We start from the raw sequence: 20,880 nt of genomic DNA on the forward strand, positions 1-20,880 counted from the left end.
TTACATAGCACACTAGTACCTTGAAGACAGACCCAGTGTAGTACTCAGGTTTGCTTGGAAAAAAATGGGTACTAAAACTTGACTGACTGTCAGGAAGACGGAGATTTTTCCTATCTACAGAATAGGTAAGACCCATAACTTCTGTATATGCTCCAATTATGTCTCTGGTCAAAAGCAGTTATGTTTAGTAAAATACAGTGAAACCATGCTCCTCTGACCAACTAACACCTCAGTCTTCATCAAGGTATAAAATGTTAAGTGCTAACAGGGAACTGGAAAGTTTTTGACATAAGTTACAGTGAGACCCCTGAACATTTCATGGGATTTCCATTATCAGTCCACAACCTGTGACAAACTTAACAGTTACTGTCACCTCAGTGGTAAGAAATATTGTACCAAGCAATTGCCAGTGGTGTATGGAACTGTAACCAAATTGATGATTATGGTGTAAATGAGTTTTCCTTAATATAGTAAGTTTTCCATAATTATCAACTGTTAGTCATCTCAATATGCTGCCAGGCTTCCCATTTTTCCATTTTTCGTGATTAAAACTTCATGGCGGTATAATTATTTCCCAAGTTAATTAGTGATGTAAGTTACACTGCATATACTAGATGCTGGCAACAATGAAAGCACCAACATTAAAACAAAATTCTCACTACTGATGGAAGTATCATACCATGATTTTGATGCACTTGCTGTTACAAGTGAATCTCTCATGCTGACCACTATCATCTCTTTTTTTTTGATGGTACACTGTGTGCCCCATGCCCATTCAAGTAATATACAGAAAATCAAGGAAGAAGTTTGTGGAATTTCACAGAAATCAAATCAGTGTCTTACAACCCATGGCAACATCCATGGTTCCTATTGCAATAAGAAGTCAGTATGTATTCTTAATCCCATTAATATTAAGATTTCTTTTAAAGAAAAAGTGCTGATATTTTGTATTGTTTCATCTATGAGGTAGCTGGCACTTTCATATAAATAGTGTAAATCAGAAATTAAGTTAGCTCTGAGCCTGCAACAAGCGCTGCACCACTGACTGCTCAAGTCAATTATTAAATCATGAATACAAAATAATTCCTCATTTTAGAAGACAAACAGTAAGTCTTTGAAAGGCGAGCAGTAGCCAAAAGCACAGACAGGTGCCTTCCCTTCACAAAGTTCAGCGGAATTCTGGCTTTAGCCTCCAAACACCTTCACCGTTTGGGCTCCTATGGAAGGTGCAGAGATTGCGGAGAAGTTCTCTAAAGATGCAGGACTGTGCCACAGGCAGTTTGGACTCAAATTCATGCAGTAGTTCCCGAGTGCTAGCCTCGCCATCCACGCGGGCCTGGAAAGCTATGAAGTTACGCATATCCACAAGCAGTTCATCGTATTCTGTTGAACATGGGGCTGTGGTGGGTGCTTGCTGGTGATTCTCGTCTCCCTCATTCCCTGTCTGTTGTGGTAAAATAAGGTGGTTTCTTGCCCTCATCTTAGCTAATAAAGATGCAGAGTCTAGTGCACTGGATGATGATTCTCCAGATTTTCCATCAAAGTGCCCATTGGAACCACACTTCTTTACATTTTCTTTCTTTATTGTATCTGCATCCTGCAAATAAACATACAGACCACGGGAAAGTTGGATTTTGAGATCCACAGAATCTGTTAAACAAAATCTACCTGCTGTTTAGACTTAAACAACAAACATGAACACTCAGAAGCTAGTCATCTGAAATACACAATAAAGAGGTAGTATGTTCTGGTCTCAACTTTAGAACTTAAGAAGCGAAAGAAAAGTATTGCTGGTCTTGAGACAGATAACCAGACCATGTTGCCATTTGTGACTGCTGTATCTAATCAGATGTCATCAAGATGCTATATCAAAACATGAAAAATCAAATTCATGGGTGACTAAAAATTATAGAATTCTACATAATCATATGACAAATGGATGTAGACACATCTACACTATAATCAGACTTGCTGCATAAACCAGAACATTTCACATATATCAGGTATTAAAAGAGAAATTTTAGTTTGTGTCTCTTACCTTGCACTTCTTTGCAGGTGATGCACAAGTGGAACGTGAAGAAAGCAGCATGGGGTTTCTTTTTTGACCAAACCGACTCCTAACAACCCACAAAAGAATTAACTCCATAAACATCCTTCTCAAAATGATTACGATAGTTTTGCCAAAGACACTGACTGGGTTTGCGTTTTAGGGTTCTCAAGAGCCCTCTGCCAAACTCTCTCCTCTACTATGCAACAATAATGCTTTCTTTGTACTTCAGAATGGACTTCCTAGGCTTGTAATATGCCTCCATGTCTTTATTAACTATAAAACATGAAACTCCACTTTGATACATGTTACTGCAAATACCAAGTGCAAAAAAAAAAAAAAGAGATAAATCCATAGCATCCTAAGGAAGTCTTCTATTTTTGGAAAAGCAGTGTGAGAACTGAACTTACTTTATTCCTGATGGTGCACCTGAGAGACCACTCATGCCTGTCCAGGTTGGCACACCAGAAGCAGCTCCAAAGCATCGCTGTCGAGAGACTTTTAAGGCTCTTAAGGCATCCTGGGCCACTCTGTTTGCTTCTGCTTCCACCAGCACATGATCTGCACTGGAAGCTTCCATAATGGCATCATGCTTCATAACACTGTGTACTCCTAAAAAACAGAAGATACAAGAAAAGGTGAAGGAGGACATCTGTTAATTTACATGGTTATCTGTAAAATTAAATAGTCACCAATTAAGTGAATGCCACGATCACATTTCTCCTTTTTCAGGTTGATGATATTCAGCACTTCAGTATAGTCATTTCTAATATGAAAAACCCCTTCTATCAATTAAGCAATCAATCTGACAGCAAACCACTTCTGGTCTGCTGATGAGTTCATTATTCACAACAGACTTGGCAATTATGTGGGTAAATCGATCATTTCTATTGTTATGGACAGGACAAACAGAAGTGAAACCCTTGTGTAAATGAAAGTTGGTTACATCCTTATTTTGAGAGGAAAGACTGCATTACTTCTATATCCAGAAGTGTTTCTGGAAGGTTGCAGATCTCTCCAAAAATGTTTGTGCCAAGGTAATTAGCACATTCATAACCACACCATTTCAACAATGAATGTTTTAATGTTTCATTACAGTAACAGAATAAATAAAACATGTTTTGTATTGTAGCTCTAACCATCAGAGTAACAGAACTGCTCCTTCCCTCACTTGCGTAAGTTTTATATACCTCTGTTTAAATAGTCTGACACTGTTGAACAGCCAAATAACAACGGTTACCTGATTTTTTGAAAAGTTTCTCCAAGACGTAATCATCATTTTTCTTTGAGTCTTCCTTATTCTCTTCACTGTTCTGCCTTCTGTATTGCTTTTGTTTCACTAGATGAGGAATGCGCTCTCCTTCAAATTTGGCATCTTTGTGAAGTTTCTTCTTAGACTTATCTTTGTGGTTCTCATGTGACAGCATATCCACCCTGTGCTTGGTTTTTGAGGTACATTTATAATGATTATTATCTAATTGCTCAACTTCAGTTTTAGCAAGCTGCTTTTCCCAAGAGCCAGCTGCACCACATGTGAGGCTAAAATCTCCCTTGACACTTGCATTAGCTGCCCCATGTACTTCATCAGCCACCACAGCAGCCAGATATTTGGCCTTCTCCGAAGACCCTGCATCACCTGGCAATGACTGGGACGTAGATTTGCCAGCTCTTTCCAAGCCTTCCTCCTTGCTTTTGTTCAGTGAATTTATATTTGTAGCAGCTTGTGCACTATCTTTTGCACAGCTATTTTGGTCAAAGGTTTCCACATTTCCTTTGGTTTCCTCACTTGTCTCTACTGCTTTAGAAGAAGAATTTGTCATGTGGGTGGTTGAATAGGAACTGGATGACTTGCTGTACTTTGGTGAACTGCTTTCTGTAAGACAGAGATCACCTTTAGAGGTGTCATTATCAGGTGGCTTTTCAAGTTTCTGTTTCAATTGGTGTTTTGGGACTTGAACATCTGAACCAGTACCTGAGGGATGAATTAAATTAGTATCCATTTATCAAACTCTTCAAACATTTTTTCTTTTGAGTAAATAGAAAAAAATATGTACCTGCAAAAATTGCACTTGTTTCTGTCCCCTGAGACACATCTGGGCTGCTCAGAGTAAAAAGTTCATAAAGATCATTTGATTTGAAAAAGCGTCTCTGCTTAGGGTCTTTCAGCACTCTGTTCGTTAAAAACTGTTTGAAGATTTGTCTAAAAAAAAAAAAGAAAAAAGTACTTTGTGCATGAAACAATGTGTAGCTATGTTTAAGTACTGAATATAGTACTTAAACAGAAAACTGTATAAGCACAAACGTTACCCTGCAGAACAATTAAGCAGTGGGAAGATTATGTTAGTTTCCAAAAGACAATCTAGAGTTAGTAACTTTCAAACAACCACTGAAATTGTTAAACACAGGGATTTATTGTTTTGCAATAACCCCATAACACAACAGGTAACCACCATCCTGAAATGTCCTATGAGGCATCCCTTAACTAAGCAATAAATAACTGCACAGCTAGAATTTTTTTTGTTCATTAAAATTGAAAAGTTTGCATATATTACAATAAAACTATCAGAATGCTCCTGAAAGAAAAACAACATTTTAATGGTTCAATTGGTTGGAGGAATCAAAATCAGCAGAGCAGATCAGTCTGATGGTGATGACTGGGTGACAACCACTGAAAAGGAAAATCAGACTTGTGGTTGAGAGGAAGGGGAAAAAAGAGCCCATCTGCAGAGGATGGAAAAGTGTGTAGTACAAACATGGCACAGAAGTAGATTTAGCAATACTAGAAAATCTAGGGGAGAACTAAGGTGCAAAAAGTTTTCTAGTATTGCTAAATCTACTTCTGTGCCATGTTTGTACTACATAGCTTTTGATTGCAAGTTCTAGGCACTACTCATCTATACAAAAAAGACATCCCTAAATAAAGCTGGATGTCAGTTCTTGAGAAGTGTTTTTACCATGGTTTTGGCTCTGCTGGCATTAAGCAGGGAAACTATTTTTAAATCCAATTGGCAAAAACCAAATTTAAACATAGGTGACAGCTATTGTACTGCATCCATCATAAGACTTTAAAGTTTTTAAGAATTAACTGAGCTTCATAACTTTGTGCAAGAATGATCACATATTTGCAGTGAAGAAAACACAGGCAAAGAGAAAATCCTTAAAGTTCGAAGTCTGTTGCACTGTTCTGGAAATAAATGAATTTATGATGGCTGTCCTGACCCTTAGAGCGCACTTCCTTGATGTGGTCAGTGTTGTTCAAACAGAAGTATGCCAGAGGGACGCAAGCCAATCAACAGCAGATGCTTTGTGTCCATGTGGTAAAACAGATTAAAAAAGGCACTCAAAAGTGTGGGTATTTCATTATTTAGAGCTTTTCATTCATTCGCATTTTCAAAGAGGATATTCCAGTTCCAAAAAGTAATGCCTAGGCAGAGGATTCCCATGTAGATTCATTTGGAATTCATGTGAGTGAAGCTAACTACTGAGAAAGCTGAATGGGAAAGCAAAACAAAAAAATTTCATTGATTTCAAAATACAAGCTACTTTAAGGCTTTAGTCACATTTTGAAATAAATAACATGAATATAACTGGTGGTTCTTGGGATTGAATTCTCTCACTTTGGAATGATTTGGGAATAAAATCAAACTGTTTTTGCTGAGTAGTAAATGGATGTATGTATCACATGCATCTTTATATATCCTAAGGACAATATAAAGAACTTGTTGATTTCAATTTGTATTTCAGACTTCTTGAGTCTCATGTTCTGAGTAAAGGATTCATTTTTTCCTGTCTATGCTTCATACTCTCTCATTTACAGTGAATTTTGGATGTGCTAGACACAGCTGCTGGAACAGATTGATGAGGTATATTTAACATATGGGTCTTGCAGCTAGACAGGCAGCAGCACAGCCCTGCAGCTGGGAGTCTAATATTAGAAGAAGGCCCATTTCTCAGCAGAAATTTTAAAAAGTTTTCTGTGACATGCCCATCATGACCAAGGTTGGGGGTTACAGGCCATGTGTGCACATGCACAGGTATGTCACGGTTACACCACCTCAGATTCGCTACAAACATTTTCTTCAGCATACAGCAGCATCCAAGGAATCACTTTGACTGACCTGTGGTATATCTTCTCTTCAATAGTACCTGCAGTGAGAAGCCTATACACAGTCACCTGTTTCTTTTGGCCTATTCTCCAAGCACGTTCCCGAGCCTGGAACACAAAAGGTTTGGTTACCAAACATTAGCTCCTTAGACATGTGTTTGACAGATACCACTGTTCCAAACCTAGTTTGGACATTTAACATACAGTTCTAGAAGTTACATAGCTGTGGTATTTCCACAGCATTGCACAACTAACTCAGCAAACAATTTAGAAAGTTTACATATGTAAAAAGACAAATCTCCAGTTGTACCAAGAAATCTATGGGAAAAAAATTTCAAAAAAAAAATTATGTTAAAATTAGAACTCGTATCCAGGATATGTACTTCATATAGACTTATTCCAAAAAGGATCTATTTCACAATAGAGCTTTCATATACACATTTCCTTTGAACTTCTTTTTCTTAACTAAAAGTTTTCCTACAAATGTCTTGAACCAACCACTAAAACAGACCACTAGCTCAGACTACACACTTGCAGATCTCAGAGCTATGTAGGATTTCCATCAAAACCAGTTTTTTTCCTCTGAAATGTGCAAGCCCCATATACTGTTAAGGGATTTGATAAACCAGAGTCTCATCACACTATCAGATAAAGAACAACTTCTTTAAGTTATTAGCTTAATAGCAGCTTCTAAGGGCATAGCTATGTATCATTATTTAGTGACAAAGCCAATTTAAGCAATACTTGTTCTCCTTTTCTTACCCTCCATTGCCACCATGAACCATCATGCCTGTTCAAGAGCCTGCACAGCTGTACTCTCTTCAGAAACATCTAGTTTGTTTGTTTATTTTAAAAAATCAGGCCATTTCAACTGGTTGTTTGGCTACACTCTAAACAGACTATATGAATCGACAATATTGAAGAGTGGTAAAGTATAACAGGATGAAGGGGATGTGGTGGGAACCACTTAAACTGGCTTTCCCACAAGAGTAATCATAATGTGGAACTGCACCCTAAGCGACCATTGCTGGGAACAGCAACTTAGGGAAGAGCAACGTAGTGCTTTAACACTATTTGAGGAGATAAATGTCATTGTGTCTTCAGTTTTGTTTCAACTTAGCTGGTAAATGGAATGTAATGAACCAAACTCACCTGTGTGTCTGTACTGGGATTCCAGTCAGGATCATAAATAATAACCCGGTCAGCACCAGTCAAGTTAACTCCAATGCCACCAACACGAGTTGTTAGAAGAAAAATAAATATAGATTTGTCCTATAACACAAGAGAGAATTTACTAAAGTAAGAATTACCAAAGTACAAGGCAATTTTTTATTTTTTATTTTTTTTTATTTCCTGGATTCTTTTATCATCAGCATTATTTGCAAAGATGCAAAGGGACCCAAGAGAAGGAACACATTTCCTTGTTTGCCTAGTATCTCTTTTGACAAATAAAAGGAGTTTAATCTAAATTTCATTTATTTTTGTCCAATAAGATTTCTTTTCCTCCTTTTCAACTGTGGTTTCTTCCTTAGCAGAAAACCCAACTTAAGTGTGAAAAAAGGGATGACTTTTTTCCCTTCTCACAAAGAACGTGGTTTCATTTGACTGAATTCTCCAGTTTTGTGTCTCAAACCTGAAGTAGTATATTTAAAAACAGACCAAAAAGGAATACAAGAACTCAACCATACTCACTAATAGGCATTAGTGTGTGGGATGCAACATCTCACCTCATTATATCTTGTTATAAGGGGCTGTCTGGAAGCTATTGTTGTGGTGCCATCCATCCTGAGGTAGGAATAGTTTCTGTCTCTCACAAAGACTTCAAGTATCTGCAGCATCTGTTGTGGTGCAAAAAATTTAATGAAATCCAGATGTGAAGACTGAGCAACTGTCTGATTAAGTAATAAGAATTTCTAGTACTAACTGCAGTGCCAGTCAAACAAACAAGATAACGGTCAAAAACTTGTGAATCTTAAATGAGCAGAAAATTCATTAACTTTTGTAATTAGGGGAGAAAAAAAAGGTAGTTAAGCAAGACAAAGTCTTGAATACATAGGGAAAACAAATGAAGGTCATTGTCTGTGCTACTGGCCCAAAGCACACAATTCTGAGAATTAGATGTGCACATGCAGTAAACTGAGCAAGCAAACTGACTACCAATTCTATCCTGAAACTATACAGTATGGACAATAAATACATCAACCACTGCTTCAGTCTGGTATTACATGGGTACAACTGATACAAGCTTTGACCCAGCACACTGAATTTGGGCAACGCTGTCACAACACTGTGTCATTCCGGTAAAGCTTACTGAGCTTGGCAACTGGTCTCCAACTATTCCAAAGACATTAGTCATTTTGGTAATTTTTTTTTCAATAAGATGTTTATTTTTTGAGGAGGACACTACAAAAGGTGGTTCTAATTACAAGTCTTGTTGGGACACACACATGCACTAAAACCAATTAGCTCATCTTACCTGTCTTGACTGAGTGAAAAACAACACTCTGTGACCTTGCTTGTGCCATATTTTCAGCAAGGATTCTACCACTATCATTTTTCCAGAGCGTTTCCAATATCCAAACTGATCTGCTTCCTCCACTTCAGCATCTGGTACACCCTTCAAAATCCTGGGACCACCAGAGAAGAAGTCAGGGTGGTTGCAAATCTTTCTCAAAGCTAGTAGTCCTGAGAAAATCTAAATAATACAGGAGAAAAATATTTTTATTTTCTTGTCAAATACTTGTATCTATATGGGTTGTGGTTGAGAAAAATAAACAGCAATGGATTAATCCAGTCATCATCAAGAAGTTTGTTTTTAATAATGATTCGCTCTTTAGAGAAGCCAATGGGTGCTACTACTAATTTCATGGAAAGTTTTAGGAAAAATCAGTAGAAGAGAAGGTCAATGAAATTTTATGTTCTTGTGAGTCTATTCTGGTGACAATGTTAAGATAATTCTGCAACAATTTCCACATTGGCAAAAGCAATCCCTAGCTGCAACTCAGTCAAATTTTTCCTACTCATAAGGAAAAATTTCACAAAGTTTGTTACTTGAAATTACCGTGTCCTTTCTTCCAACCCCTGCCATGTTAGCATGTAACTTAAGATAGACCTTGAGGATAGCAAGTATACCCACCAGAATGCATGGTAACAAAGAACAGATGAGTAAACATATTTGAACAAACATACGAAGCTGAAAATTACAACTTTTGGTGCCATGTTAGAAGGGTTCTGTTCAGTTATTCATTCATTACAAATGTTATTTATTCTTCTGATATAATGGGCACTCATAAAAATGAAATAGCTTGAAACAGCAAATCCCTCAATCTTCTATCACTATGAGTTGGATAAGCCTGCTCATAGTTTATGGTTTGTTTGTACAATGAGGTTTTTGTTTTTCAGCTGGGATTCACTGCTGTCATCAAAAAATATCTAAAAAAAGCATTTACATTTACTGTTAAAAATTTTCAGAACTCTAGCAAATGTGATAGCCCATTCTGTAATATCTTAGAGAAATTTCTGCAGATAGTCTTGTACAAGCCATCTCTTGAAGATCAGGCTCCTTAAAATAATTTTCATTGGGATAACTAAAATAGCTACACACTTGAAAAAACTTGGCCACTATACCTTCGCAAGACCTGGAAAAGTAGTGATAAGGTCAAAACAGCGATAAGGTCAATATCTGCTTTGTATGCCACTGCAATATATATGGCTGTACTGACCATACAACTAACTGGAGCCACTGTGGATGGGGGGAGAAGGGATTTCACAGTTCACAAGGAAACATGTAGTAAATTACATGTTATAACCAAGACATATTACTTCTCCTCTTAGAAACAATAGATCTGTATCCTGCAGCTAAAATGGGAGTGAAAACATCCACTGCATTCATTCAAAAGTCAAAAGGACCAGATGTGTGCAATGCAGGAGTCACAGGGCATAGCAGACATTTTACACTTTCAAATGCCTGCTGTTGCCTATTTCAATTACTGCTGTCATCCTGGCCACAGCAATTTCAACACTTATGTTGTGAGGATGGAGGCAAAAAGTGTAGAAGTGACTAGTAAGACAAAAACAAGGATGTTTGCTATTTGCTCTGCTATACGTTAAGACTCTGTGAAATCATCAACTATTGCATCACAAAGTCGTCATATTTGAACTGGACTCTCAGGACAAATTACTCCTTTCCTTTGCTTCACTTTTGCAATTGGTTAAAAGCATGCATACAATTACCTACAGCAGGTCATCCAACAGGCCATAATTTGTTCCTAAGATCACAAACATATTGCAAAGCCCATGCCATGCCTACTTTTATCCGGTTGTGCCACTACATGTGGATCAACATCTCTACATATTCCATGGAACATTTGAGAAAAACACCCCAACATCCACAAGAGCTGAAGCAATGTGTTTGCTTCCCTTTCTGCTTAGAATCCAGCTAGAAGAATGCGAAGGTCAGTCCATGACTTTATCCATCAAACTCTAACTCTCATTAAACTTAATGAATGCCAACCTGCATGTCTCCATTGAGAATCTGGTAAACTTCTTTAGAGTTGATGAAATCTTGATAGACTTGACGCTGCTCATCTGTCAAACGGCAAAAGAGGACCTACCAAAACAAACAAATGAACCGACCCAACCTGTAAACTCCAAATAGAGTGAATTTTAAAGTTTTACAATGCGCTACAATGAAGTTTCACAGATGCCTAACGTACTGAAATACTAAGTTAAAAGATACTGCATAGAAAAAATTTGAACTAAAAAAACTTACAATTTTCAGAGAATGAACATAATCATTAAGATGAGTTTCACATGTGTCCTCTCCCAGTTGTTATTTTTTCCCCTCAAATTGCTTTAGTTTTGGAAGTGCTACCATTGTCCAGTTTTAATGCAGAAACTGTGCAATGTCAGCATTCTCTCAAAGCTATGTTTATAGGAAACGCTTTCCATTGTGTGTCTGTTATGTCCCTTACAACTTGCAGATTCTTAGTACCTCATGGGAAGGTTAGCACACGTAATCTGTTCTGTCATTAGTCTTTGAGTGTGAGCACATAATGATTTTTCAGATGGTCCAGTGGGCTAAAATGGAACAAAAAAATCACTTCCTCGCATCCTGCAAGGCACCCAACTTTATACCGTAAGTCAAACTTATGTACGTCCCTGTGATTGACAAGAATAAAAATCAAATTTGTTTAATCTGTTTATAATTGCATTCTTTAAAGTAAGTAGCCCAGACTCTATTTAAAGTATATAGAAATTCAAAATTTGATTAAAAAAAAGATCATTAGACTGCACAGCAGAAACTGAGTATGACCTACTCATTTATTATGTACCTTTTAGCACTGTCTTACAAGACTAGCACATCTACTTCTCTTTTAGAGGAAGAAGACAGGAAGGAAAAGAGTGAGGATGGGACAAGAAAGTCTGAGGCACTGAAACCTGAGTGGCAAATAATAATTGCTACAAGTGAGTATTTGTAGGAATTTCACTTGTTTACATAATCCTTTCAACCTCCTCTACCTTGAATCAAAGTGTTTCCTAAAAAATATCCCACCTCTTTGTACAGCAAACAAGTTCTAGATCAAAAGGCTAATATTTTTGAAATTTATTAGAATGTACAGGCCCAGCTAGCTTGCAATATGAACAAGTGCCAGCAAGTATTTCTCTACTATTTGCTGCCCAAATGAATCTTTTTACAGCAGGAAACAATGTTAAAGTATTCAAAAGATGCACCATAGGAAACACTCCACAGACAACTCATTTGTATGCACCAGTGACCTAGGAGGACAGGATTAAAAGCAGACCTGAATACACTTCATATATCCCTTGATTTTTAGATGAGAGTGTACTTGTATAGACCCTGCAAGACTATGACCATTTAATACTCTGAACACAGGTGAAAAGAATATGCAACTTGAAAGCTCTACATCTTATCTTTAGTTAAAACAGCATTTCATCTGCTATTAGCACAAATTATTTCCAAATGTCCATGAAAGATTGGATTTTGGGGAGGGAGAGGACTCAGATCTAGTAGTAAAGATAAGCAAACCTGTTCATTTTTATCTGGAAGTGAAAGGCTCATTTTTACATCAGCCTTCATTCTTCGCAGCAAATAGGGGTTTATGGTGTCTCGTAACACACACGCACATTTGTATGCAGTTTTTACCTGAAAAAGGAAGAAAAAGCAAAAGTTGTATTTTGGTTCTTGATATTAATTTTAGCAATAAGCAAAATTCCATAATTAGTAATAGGAAAATCCTAATAAAATTAGATTGTTTATGATTTATGCGGATCTACAGTTACATATTCAACACAACATGAATTGCAGTAAAATTCACGTTATCGACAATAACACTGAATAAGTAAGTCTTCCTCAGATACCACTAATTTATCTTTCCTAATTTAGTGGACTTTAAAAGAGACCAGAAATGAGATGTTTCTTTTAGAGACCAATCCAACAAGTGAGTATAAACTTGCACGGAAGGAAAATCCTCATGAAAACCTGCTAATACATACACTGAAGATCAAAAAAGAAGCCTGCAGCAATGGTTACTAGACAGTAAGTGAAGATTAGTGCTCGCTTGAGACTATTAAAAAAAATCGGTACAAGAAAATACCCATGATCACAGAAGCAAAAGGTCATTCTGGCCTTAAATGGAGCATATGGTTCTATAATGGGTAATGGATGTGTGAGATGGGTATTAACTGTACATAATGGCTAAAAATATCTTCATTTCTCTTAGAGCAAAACAAAGAATATAATAAATTATTGATATGTAAAAAACAAATTAGATGTCCAATTTAGTAAATTACTAAGCTTTAGACAAGGGAAGTACTTAGAAAATAAAACTTTAGAAATCAACGTGTGTAAAACATTACACAGAATATTTAAAAGGATACAAGTTTATTAGCATTTATATGGAACTTAAGTCTGCAGATTATTATGCAGACAATTTATCTATCAGCCAACTTGAAAAATGTTTAAGAAGTCATAAATACCAAGAACCACAACTACAAAGATTAACAGACATACTTATTCAAAATAATATTCTAAATGATTTTTGCTTTCAAATCAATTAGTTTATCTACTTTCAGACTTCCAATACCTACTTTAGCTTTTTAAAATTAAAACAGTTTTCAGTTTGGATTTAAGGATTCCTCTATTGTGTAATTTGCTGAAGCTTGATATCAAACAGGAAAGTTCTATTTAAATACATCAAAATATGAGATCAGTCATCTCCCACTCCAATTTGCTTATCTTCACTTTATACCAAAAAATACTGCTAATGATTTAAACTTCAGCACTTTTGACAAGAAAACCTTGCGTATAAGCTATACCCCTGTATAAATGAAATGGTCTCATTTAGTTGAACAGTGCTTTTCACACACACAGCAGTAAAACACACATGCAACTCTCTTTTGAGTTAGTGTCTAGAACATACAGCATGAAGTACATTTAAAAGTCAGTTTAGAAACAATGTAACCGTTTCCTTCAAGCAAAGTAATATTTTTGATGCATTTACCTGGACAGGAGAGGCATTGGAATATCCTCCCATGGTTATTGGAACAGAAAATTGCTCCATGAACACAGGTAGCGTTCCCAATTTCCCTGGGAATACAAAGTCAAAGAGGGACCAGAGCTCCTTTAAGTTATTTTGCATAGGGGAGCCAGACAAGATGATTCGATGGGGTGTGCGGAACTATTAATAAAAAACACAGAACCAAACAAAGTTATTTTCATGGTTCATGGTGTAACCTGCCTCCTACCTCACAGGATATTCAATTTCACCACCAATGAATTCTCATTTTAAGATACGCGGCCTCCTGAAATAAACAGCTTTCTGCAGGTATTGTCCATGAACTGTTAGCAGGAAATGAACACCAGCAATCTGACAACAATGTAAGTTGTTTTTTTTTCTCTACTGTACTTCTGTAAATTTACTGATGTAAACTCATTAAAAATGTTATGTAAATTAAATAGTCAAATACAGACCATTGTAATTTACGCTTTTACTCTTTATTAATGGCCAAACATGTATTTTTATGATAAAGTAACACAGGCTATTAGATTTTGGAACCTCCACCCAGAGCGCTTAAAATCTTTAATTTATTTTTTATAAAGTACCTGCTTGCATGCAAGTGTGACTGCAGCATTTGGATTTCGGATTTTGTGACCTTCATCCAGAATCACATAATGCCAGTCATAGCTGTGGATGTTATCCTGCATTAGTCGAATGTATGAATAAGACGTAATTAAAATTCCATGGCATGAAGCAATTTCACGAATTAGTTTCACCTAAAAGCAAAAGGTGCATGTTGTCAGTAACAGTGAGACAGAAAACAGAACTACTGAACTACAGGTTTGCTGTTCAAGTTACGTAAAAATTTTTTGAAAAAGCAGATATATAATTGACTTTGCAAAGAAAATAAGTATAGGCAAGATTTTGATTATGATATTCTTAGCTCATGTGTAAAAGAATGAAGCACTTGAATACTGTTATAACAGATCAGAATTTGACCTGAAGTCTGGTCAGAAGGAAATAGTGTGTGGTGTGTTTTTTTTTTTTTCTTTAAATGCAATGTCTGAAAAAATGCACATTAAATTTGATGAAAGTAACCAGTTTCTTCAAACTCTCATATATTCACCTCACAAACCCAACTTTGCATACTGCACGCAAGATCTAGAACATTAGAGGAAAATTACTGGAAAAAACAATTACAAAAATCTATTTGGTTAATCCTAAATTCTGTGCAACCTTTCCCATTAATAGGATTAATATATTTGTTATTAATCTTCCAATTTTGTGCTCCCTCTTGTAAGCTATATCCTTTCCCCAAGTTTTTACTAGCCTTTATAGCTGTAAATTATGTAGGGCAGGGACAGTCTATATCACCTTCCACAGCATTCACAGTATTTAAGACTCATCTTTCTTGCATTTATCCTCCACGTATAAATCTAGAAGACTTAAACAGAGGATGATGGGCCGGAAGGCAATTCTGGAGGAAACAAACATACCCATTGTAAAAGAAAAAAAAGTAGAACCACCATAGAATTTGCTAAAGGAAAGACAAAATCCTTATTCCTAGAAGTGCCTTAAACAAAAACCAAAACAAAATGAAACCAACAAAAACAAATGGGAAAAATCCATCTCAAAGACTCAGATGGTGTTAAAAGTCCATGAGCTCTTACTGTAAAATTTCTTGCTCAGACATATCCCAAGATTCGAAAAGCTCTTCTGCATTTAACTGCTCAAGAATTTTGACTTTCTGATAATCATCTCCTGATAAAACCATGACACATCATTTAATATTGACATCATGATTATCAAGAGAATATGTAGTCTTTAGAACAAACTGTATTAAAGACATAGTAGGATTTCTAGGCAGGTGTGGACATCCAAAGCTGAATTCTACCTGGTACATTGCCCATAGTCTGTAACTGTGTCCTAGAGTCTCAGCAATGGTCTATCATAGAATATTGTAGACATCTCTACCCAAACACTTAAGACAAATCATCTCGGGCGATTTCAAATTAAAAGCTTGTAAAATATGTAACCTCTCCTAGTTTTTGCAATTAATAGGGTATGTCTGCAATTAGCCTGACTTACAGAATGCTACACTGTTGTCATTAAAAGATGTTTTGTGGAAGTGCTGCTGTTATTATGGAGGCTCAAGAGACCAATCCCTCCTAGAGGGCAAACAGTGGACTAGTAGAAAACAACAGCCATAAATCACGTTGTCAGGTAGCAGAGAGAACAGAAGTGAAACACAGGCACATGAAGGCCATTCACTGTAAACACACCACAGCAGAATCCTAGTCAGGATTTACTGAACCTGTAATTAATTAAAGTTTCCTTCAAGCTAAATTTTTAATAAACAAGGATTTGTGCTGACAATGAAGAAATACAACACCACAATTTTATCAACTCACACTACAACACTTATTAACTCTCATTTTACTGCATCACTACTTTTTCAGAGGTTGCCTTTGCTTCAGTTGCAGGTCTTGAAATAATTTCAAATATTTTAAAAAACGGTAACAGACTTTTTTGAAGCTGTCATATTTCAGAATTTATGTTATTTTATCATGTATTCTTTAATTCACAATTCCTGTTTGGTTAGATTCAGATATGTTTAATATTCCCTCCCCTCAGGAAATATGCCTCAATGAAATACGTCAGGGCATGCACTGTTAAACTAAGGAGGGGGGAAAAAAAAAAAAAAAAAAAAATCAGGTTAAGAGAGACAAATCCTACTAATGCCAAAAGATGACAGAGCAGTTATCTAGCTCTGAAATTCTGAACTCTGGCCTTTCAAATATGTTAATGAATAGAGGAACACGTGAGTAGATCAAGTAATTCTGATCTTGTAGTTCTGTTCAGCACAGTATTTCAGGTCTTTACAATTCAAGGATAGTATTTTCTCCTAACTTAGCGTGGTAAGTTGATTGTGTTGCCTTGTCTTCACCAGGACATATCAAAGTACAAAGACTGGAAGATTTTTGGCAAGCACCATTTCTTACAGCCAAAACATTTATTATTTATTCTAAGGACACACCTCTAAGCAAATTTTTTTTCCTGTTGGTACCTTGCTGTAGCTACAAGTTTGTTTCTGAAGCTAAAAAACAGGACAGTTTTTTTGACTGATGCTTACAGAAATAAGGTTTATTTTATTTAGCATAAAGTAGTCTTTTAAAAAAATATTTAGGAGGACCTGAACTCTTCTGTAATATTATGTATTAAGAATGGTAATTTTCTTAAACAGAAATGTGTATGTTAAGATTGAACTCAAAAAACTAGACTAATGATAACTATGAAATTCTCTAAACATTCAGATACCTTTAAGGCAAGTGTGAACTTTCAGAGATAACAACTAGTCACTTACACAACCATATATCATTTGTGAATCAAAAATGCATTCTTCAGCATGCTTATCACTATCTCATAGCCAACAATTAAGCTCAGAGATCCATAAATTCAGCCTATAAAACCTCTTTATTATTTCCCTGCCCCCAACAAAACAATCTAAATGGCACCATGAAGAAGCCTCAAAAGAACACATTACAATGTTTAATAATGTGAAAGTTGCAATGAAAAGAGCTGAAGCACTCACTACATATTTAAGAAGAATGCTAGTTCTTGTGGCATGAAACTGAGTTTATCTGAGCTTGGTCCTTAACTTGGAAATGGAGCCTTTGGCTAAAACAGAGGTTCCATATGCAGTCATGCCAATAACTGTACACTCTGCAGCTTATTTTCTTTACATGTAGATTGCATACTCTACTGTGAGGGTAGAAGGTCTAAAATCTTCAGCGTGCAAAGTCATCTTCAAATAGATGGTTCCACAGGTGCAAGCATCATGAAGTGACAATCGCTTTTGAGGGCTGCATTGTGTGTCCAGCATTTGACCAGAACAAGGGAATGTAAAGCTACAGTTTTACAAATGGTATGTGATTACTACCAGAGAGAATCGTTAAGCTCAGTGATACCTGTTCTAAAGATCAAGAAATTAAAAGTTCAGCCTTGATCTTAAAAAAATACAGCCTCCTTCCATATGTGATATGTTAAATCAAGACAACCAAAGTTCATGTTGCCTCTTACATTCTATGATTTATAAATGCTCATGTCCCATCAGAAGTTCTGAAACAACAGGACAAGCTCTTTGTACAGAAGGCTTTTTTCCTACACTTACAGAGCTTTCTTCCCCTTATCTAATGTTCTATACCATAAACAAAACAGTATTTATGATACACTACATTAGATTTACTTCTTTGTTTTCTCTCATCCTTAGAGGTCTCAGAGCACTTCATATTTACAAGTCACTTTAAGCTACATCAGATTTGAGTATAAACCATAGTAGGAGGTTAATAGCACAAGACAGCACCACAGGACATATTTAGCCACAAATGCTGTACCTTGTTCAAACTGAAAGCTGACTTCACAGGGCAAGAGTACTACTTAAATCTGGTTCTTCCTACTGCTTCCAACTTAAGCATATTTATCATCATAGAAGAACCAAATGATCTTCTGTGATCACAAATAATAATTAAAAAAAGGCAAGTTTTAAATTTCATCCAAATGCCTCAAACTAGCTCTAAAGTCTTGGCAACCTATTCAACTTGCTCTTGTGTCTTCCTTCCATCATCTAAAATACCAATCTACCTTCCCTTGTGGAAAGCTGAAGGCCTTTAAACTTAATCATATTTCAAGGAGTGAAACTGGAACTTTACACCTCTCCCCCTTACTGCCAAAATTGTCTACCATTGTTATTTCAGCAAAGGAATGAAGTAGTGTCTCTTCTGAAGCATCACATATGCTAAAAACCTACATGAATACTATAGCAGCAGAGATAGCTAAGCAGGATGTCTCAATGACTCATCTGAAACAGGCTGACCAGATTTGATGCTGATCTAGTACTCACAATTCAGTCTATTATTTCATACTATTATTGTGGAAAATCCTAAAGCTGCTTGCAAAGAAAACCAAGATGGACTGGGAAGAGAGGATATGCCAAGATGATGATTGGTGAGCCTTTCACTTACCACACTGCTCAGAAGTCCTTTTGTAACACTGAAGAAGCGTCACTAACCGAAAGGATGCACAAGGTATTGCCTAATATCAATTTATGACAAAACAATCAGAACATATGTCTTCCCCACTCTTCACTGTCAAGCAAATACTTCTGTGGGCAAGTCTAAAGAACTGGGAGACAAAATCTTGCATTGATGCTTGGGTACCTTAGAAGGTACAATAGAAAATAGCTATTCATAAAAGCATATAATTTCAACAATGCTGAAAGATTTAGTATTTCCTAGTAATTCAGGATTCCTGACAATGTTATGGTAATAATTATGAAGATCCATCTCAACTAAAAGATCAACTTAAATTTTATCAAATGGGAATTCAGCTGTTGTATCTTTCTGCTATGAAATACTGCCTTGCCTTATGGGACACCTGTCATTGCTTAACTCTTTGTCTCCAAAATTATCCTTCATTACTTTTAAGATTAATCTTTCTCTGTTCCTTAGAAATAATTCGTCCTTCTTTCACAGGCCTGTACAGAACAAGCTGCAATACTGTGTTTTACCACAAACAACCTGCTGGCCAACTACTACACGATAATGCATTAAGATCTTCACTGTCTGATGTCCAGTTCATCTGGGGGACATTCTTGCACTGATCCAAACTATTCTAACCTGTGTTAGCCCAGAGGCTGAGGCAACCTTTCTCATTCCAGAGCAGATAACAACATTCAGTTCCCCAATCCTGTCTCTTGGCAAGTTAGCTGTCCAGCACAAAACTCTTCTCATTTACTTTGTCATAAACCATGATATACTAACAGAACAACAGGTGACTCCTGGAATTGTCAATTTAATTCCAAACAGGTCTGTGCAACATTGAGACCACAGCTGCACAGTGACTTGGCTTTTGGCCATGTAAAATTAATCTAAATCAAGGAACAAACGCATGTTCTTAGTCTAACCAAAATTTTCTTCTTTCTTAAACTTACTCAAGTTTATGCCTTATGCCAGAGTATCACAGCAGAATGGTCCCTGGATGAGGGGACATTAACATGCAAAATCTGTCTCCTGTAATGCATAGGTTATCAGAAGCTGGAACTGTCATGAGATCAGATCAGCACTAATGTACACATAGAAAGAATGCATATTGAAAAGAAATTCTAGGCAGGAGCAAATCACCTGGCTTATATTTTATGTGATATGTTTTCAGTGTACAAGTGTTATTTATGGTAATAAATAAATTAGTAGTAAACATCTCTTGCAGGTAGAAGGCCAACTACAATGAGAAAGTGTTGGTTTTGTGGGTTTTTCTTGTTTGCTTGTTTTTTTAACTTTAGTAATAAATTTGCTCTTCTCTGATTAAGAAGCATCTAGGGAAAAAATGTGCATGAGGTGAAGACCATATGAGCAGTGACACTTGCTTAAAGCCTACCATTGCAGCTCTCAGAAGATAAGGCATTAGGGCAGAATTAGAGACCTGAACCTATCTAAAGTGATGACATGGTATCCAAATTCCTCAATTCTAAGTTGCTGAGTAGGTATTTGTGGGAGGACAATGCGTAGGTGAAGTCCTGAAAACCTGACTACTCCTGCAAATGGAAAAATCTGAGCCAGTCTATCAAGTGCATTAATTAACAAATATCGCAAAATAAGCACACAGGATTTAATTTAGGAAGACGTTCGAGCATGTTATTTGAGGTCAACAGACTTTTAGGGCTTGAAAACATACCAAGTTAATTGAACAACAGGAAGCTATTAGCACATTAGAGTGTGCCATTCCATTTTTGCCATGTACTGTAACTGTATCAATTACCTCAGAATACATTTAATCAGGTGCAATTAAGCACCATATAATTTTGATGTTATTACAAGAAATTCAATAAATATTTAAAGAGAAATTTAAAAATGCTTTGCTGAATTCTGAAAATCCATTTAAGCATCTGAAATATGAGGCCAAGGGAAAGCAAAAATCTAACGTTTCCTTGTTTTGTTCCTGCAAGGTACCAACGATTGAAACTTCAGACAAGTCAGGCAAGTCAGCTTAAGAAACAAAATAAGAACATGCATATTAAGAGAGCGACCAAGAAAACCAAAATACTGAAAAGGCACTGCTTGAAAAAAAGAAAACCAACAAAGTAACACTGCCATTAAAAAAAAAAAAAAGAAATCACATGATATCAACTGACATACTGACCAACTGAAGAGAAA

General features: G+C 36.3%; 1 protein-coding gene across 1 annotated transcript in view; it reads right to left on the bottom strand.

Annotated features, from left to right (window-relative positions):
* Positions 1-1,168: 1,168 nt before the first annotated feature.
* LOC104167562 (DNA excision repair protein ERCC-6-like) overlaps positions 1,169-20,880 on the bottom strand; it is a 46,045-nt gene continuing 26,333 nt past the window's right edge. Inside the window, exons 8-20 of the mRNA XM_009707860.1 lie at positions 14,278-14,448; positions 13,676-13,852; positions 12,202-12,318; positions 10,666-10,761; positions 8,629-8,847; positions 7,880-7,990; positions 7,305-7,424; positions 6,166-6,260; positions 4,102-4,247; positions 3,288-4,019; positions 2,458-2,659; positions 2,039-2,117; positions 1,169-1,597 (exon numbers count right to left, since the gene is read on the bottom strand). Coding sequence (XP_009706162.1) covers positions 1,169-1,597; positions 2,039-2,117; positions 2,458-2,659; positions 3,288-4,019; positions 4,102-4,247; positions 6,166-6,260; positions 7,305-7,424; positions 7,880-7,990; positions 8,629-8,847; positions 10,666-10,761; positions 12,202-12,318; positions 13,676-13,852; positions 14,278-14,448 — 2,694 coding nt within the window. The remainder of the gene's footprint in view (positions 1,598-2,038; positions 2,118-2,457; positions 2,660-3,287; positions 4,020-4,101; positions 4,248-6,165; positions 6,261-7,304; positions 7,425-7,879; positions 7,991-8,628; positions 8,848-10,665; positions 10,762-12,201; positions 12,319-13,675; positions 13,853-14,277; positions 14,449-20,880) is intronic.

This window comes from Cariama cristata, unplaced genomic scaffold (assembly GCF_000690535.1).
Source record: "Cariama cristata isolate BGI_N322 unplaced genomic scaffold, ASM69053v1 scaffold30230, whole genome shotgun sequence".
Classification (NCBI taxonomy): Eukaryota; Metazoa; Chordata; class Aves; order Cariamiformes; family Cariamidae; genus Cariama; species Cariama cristata.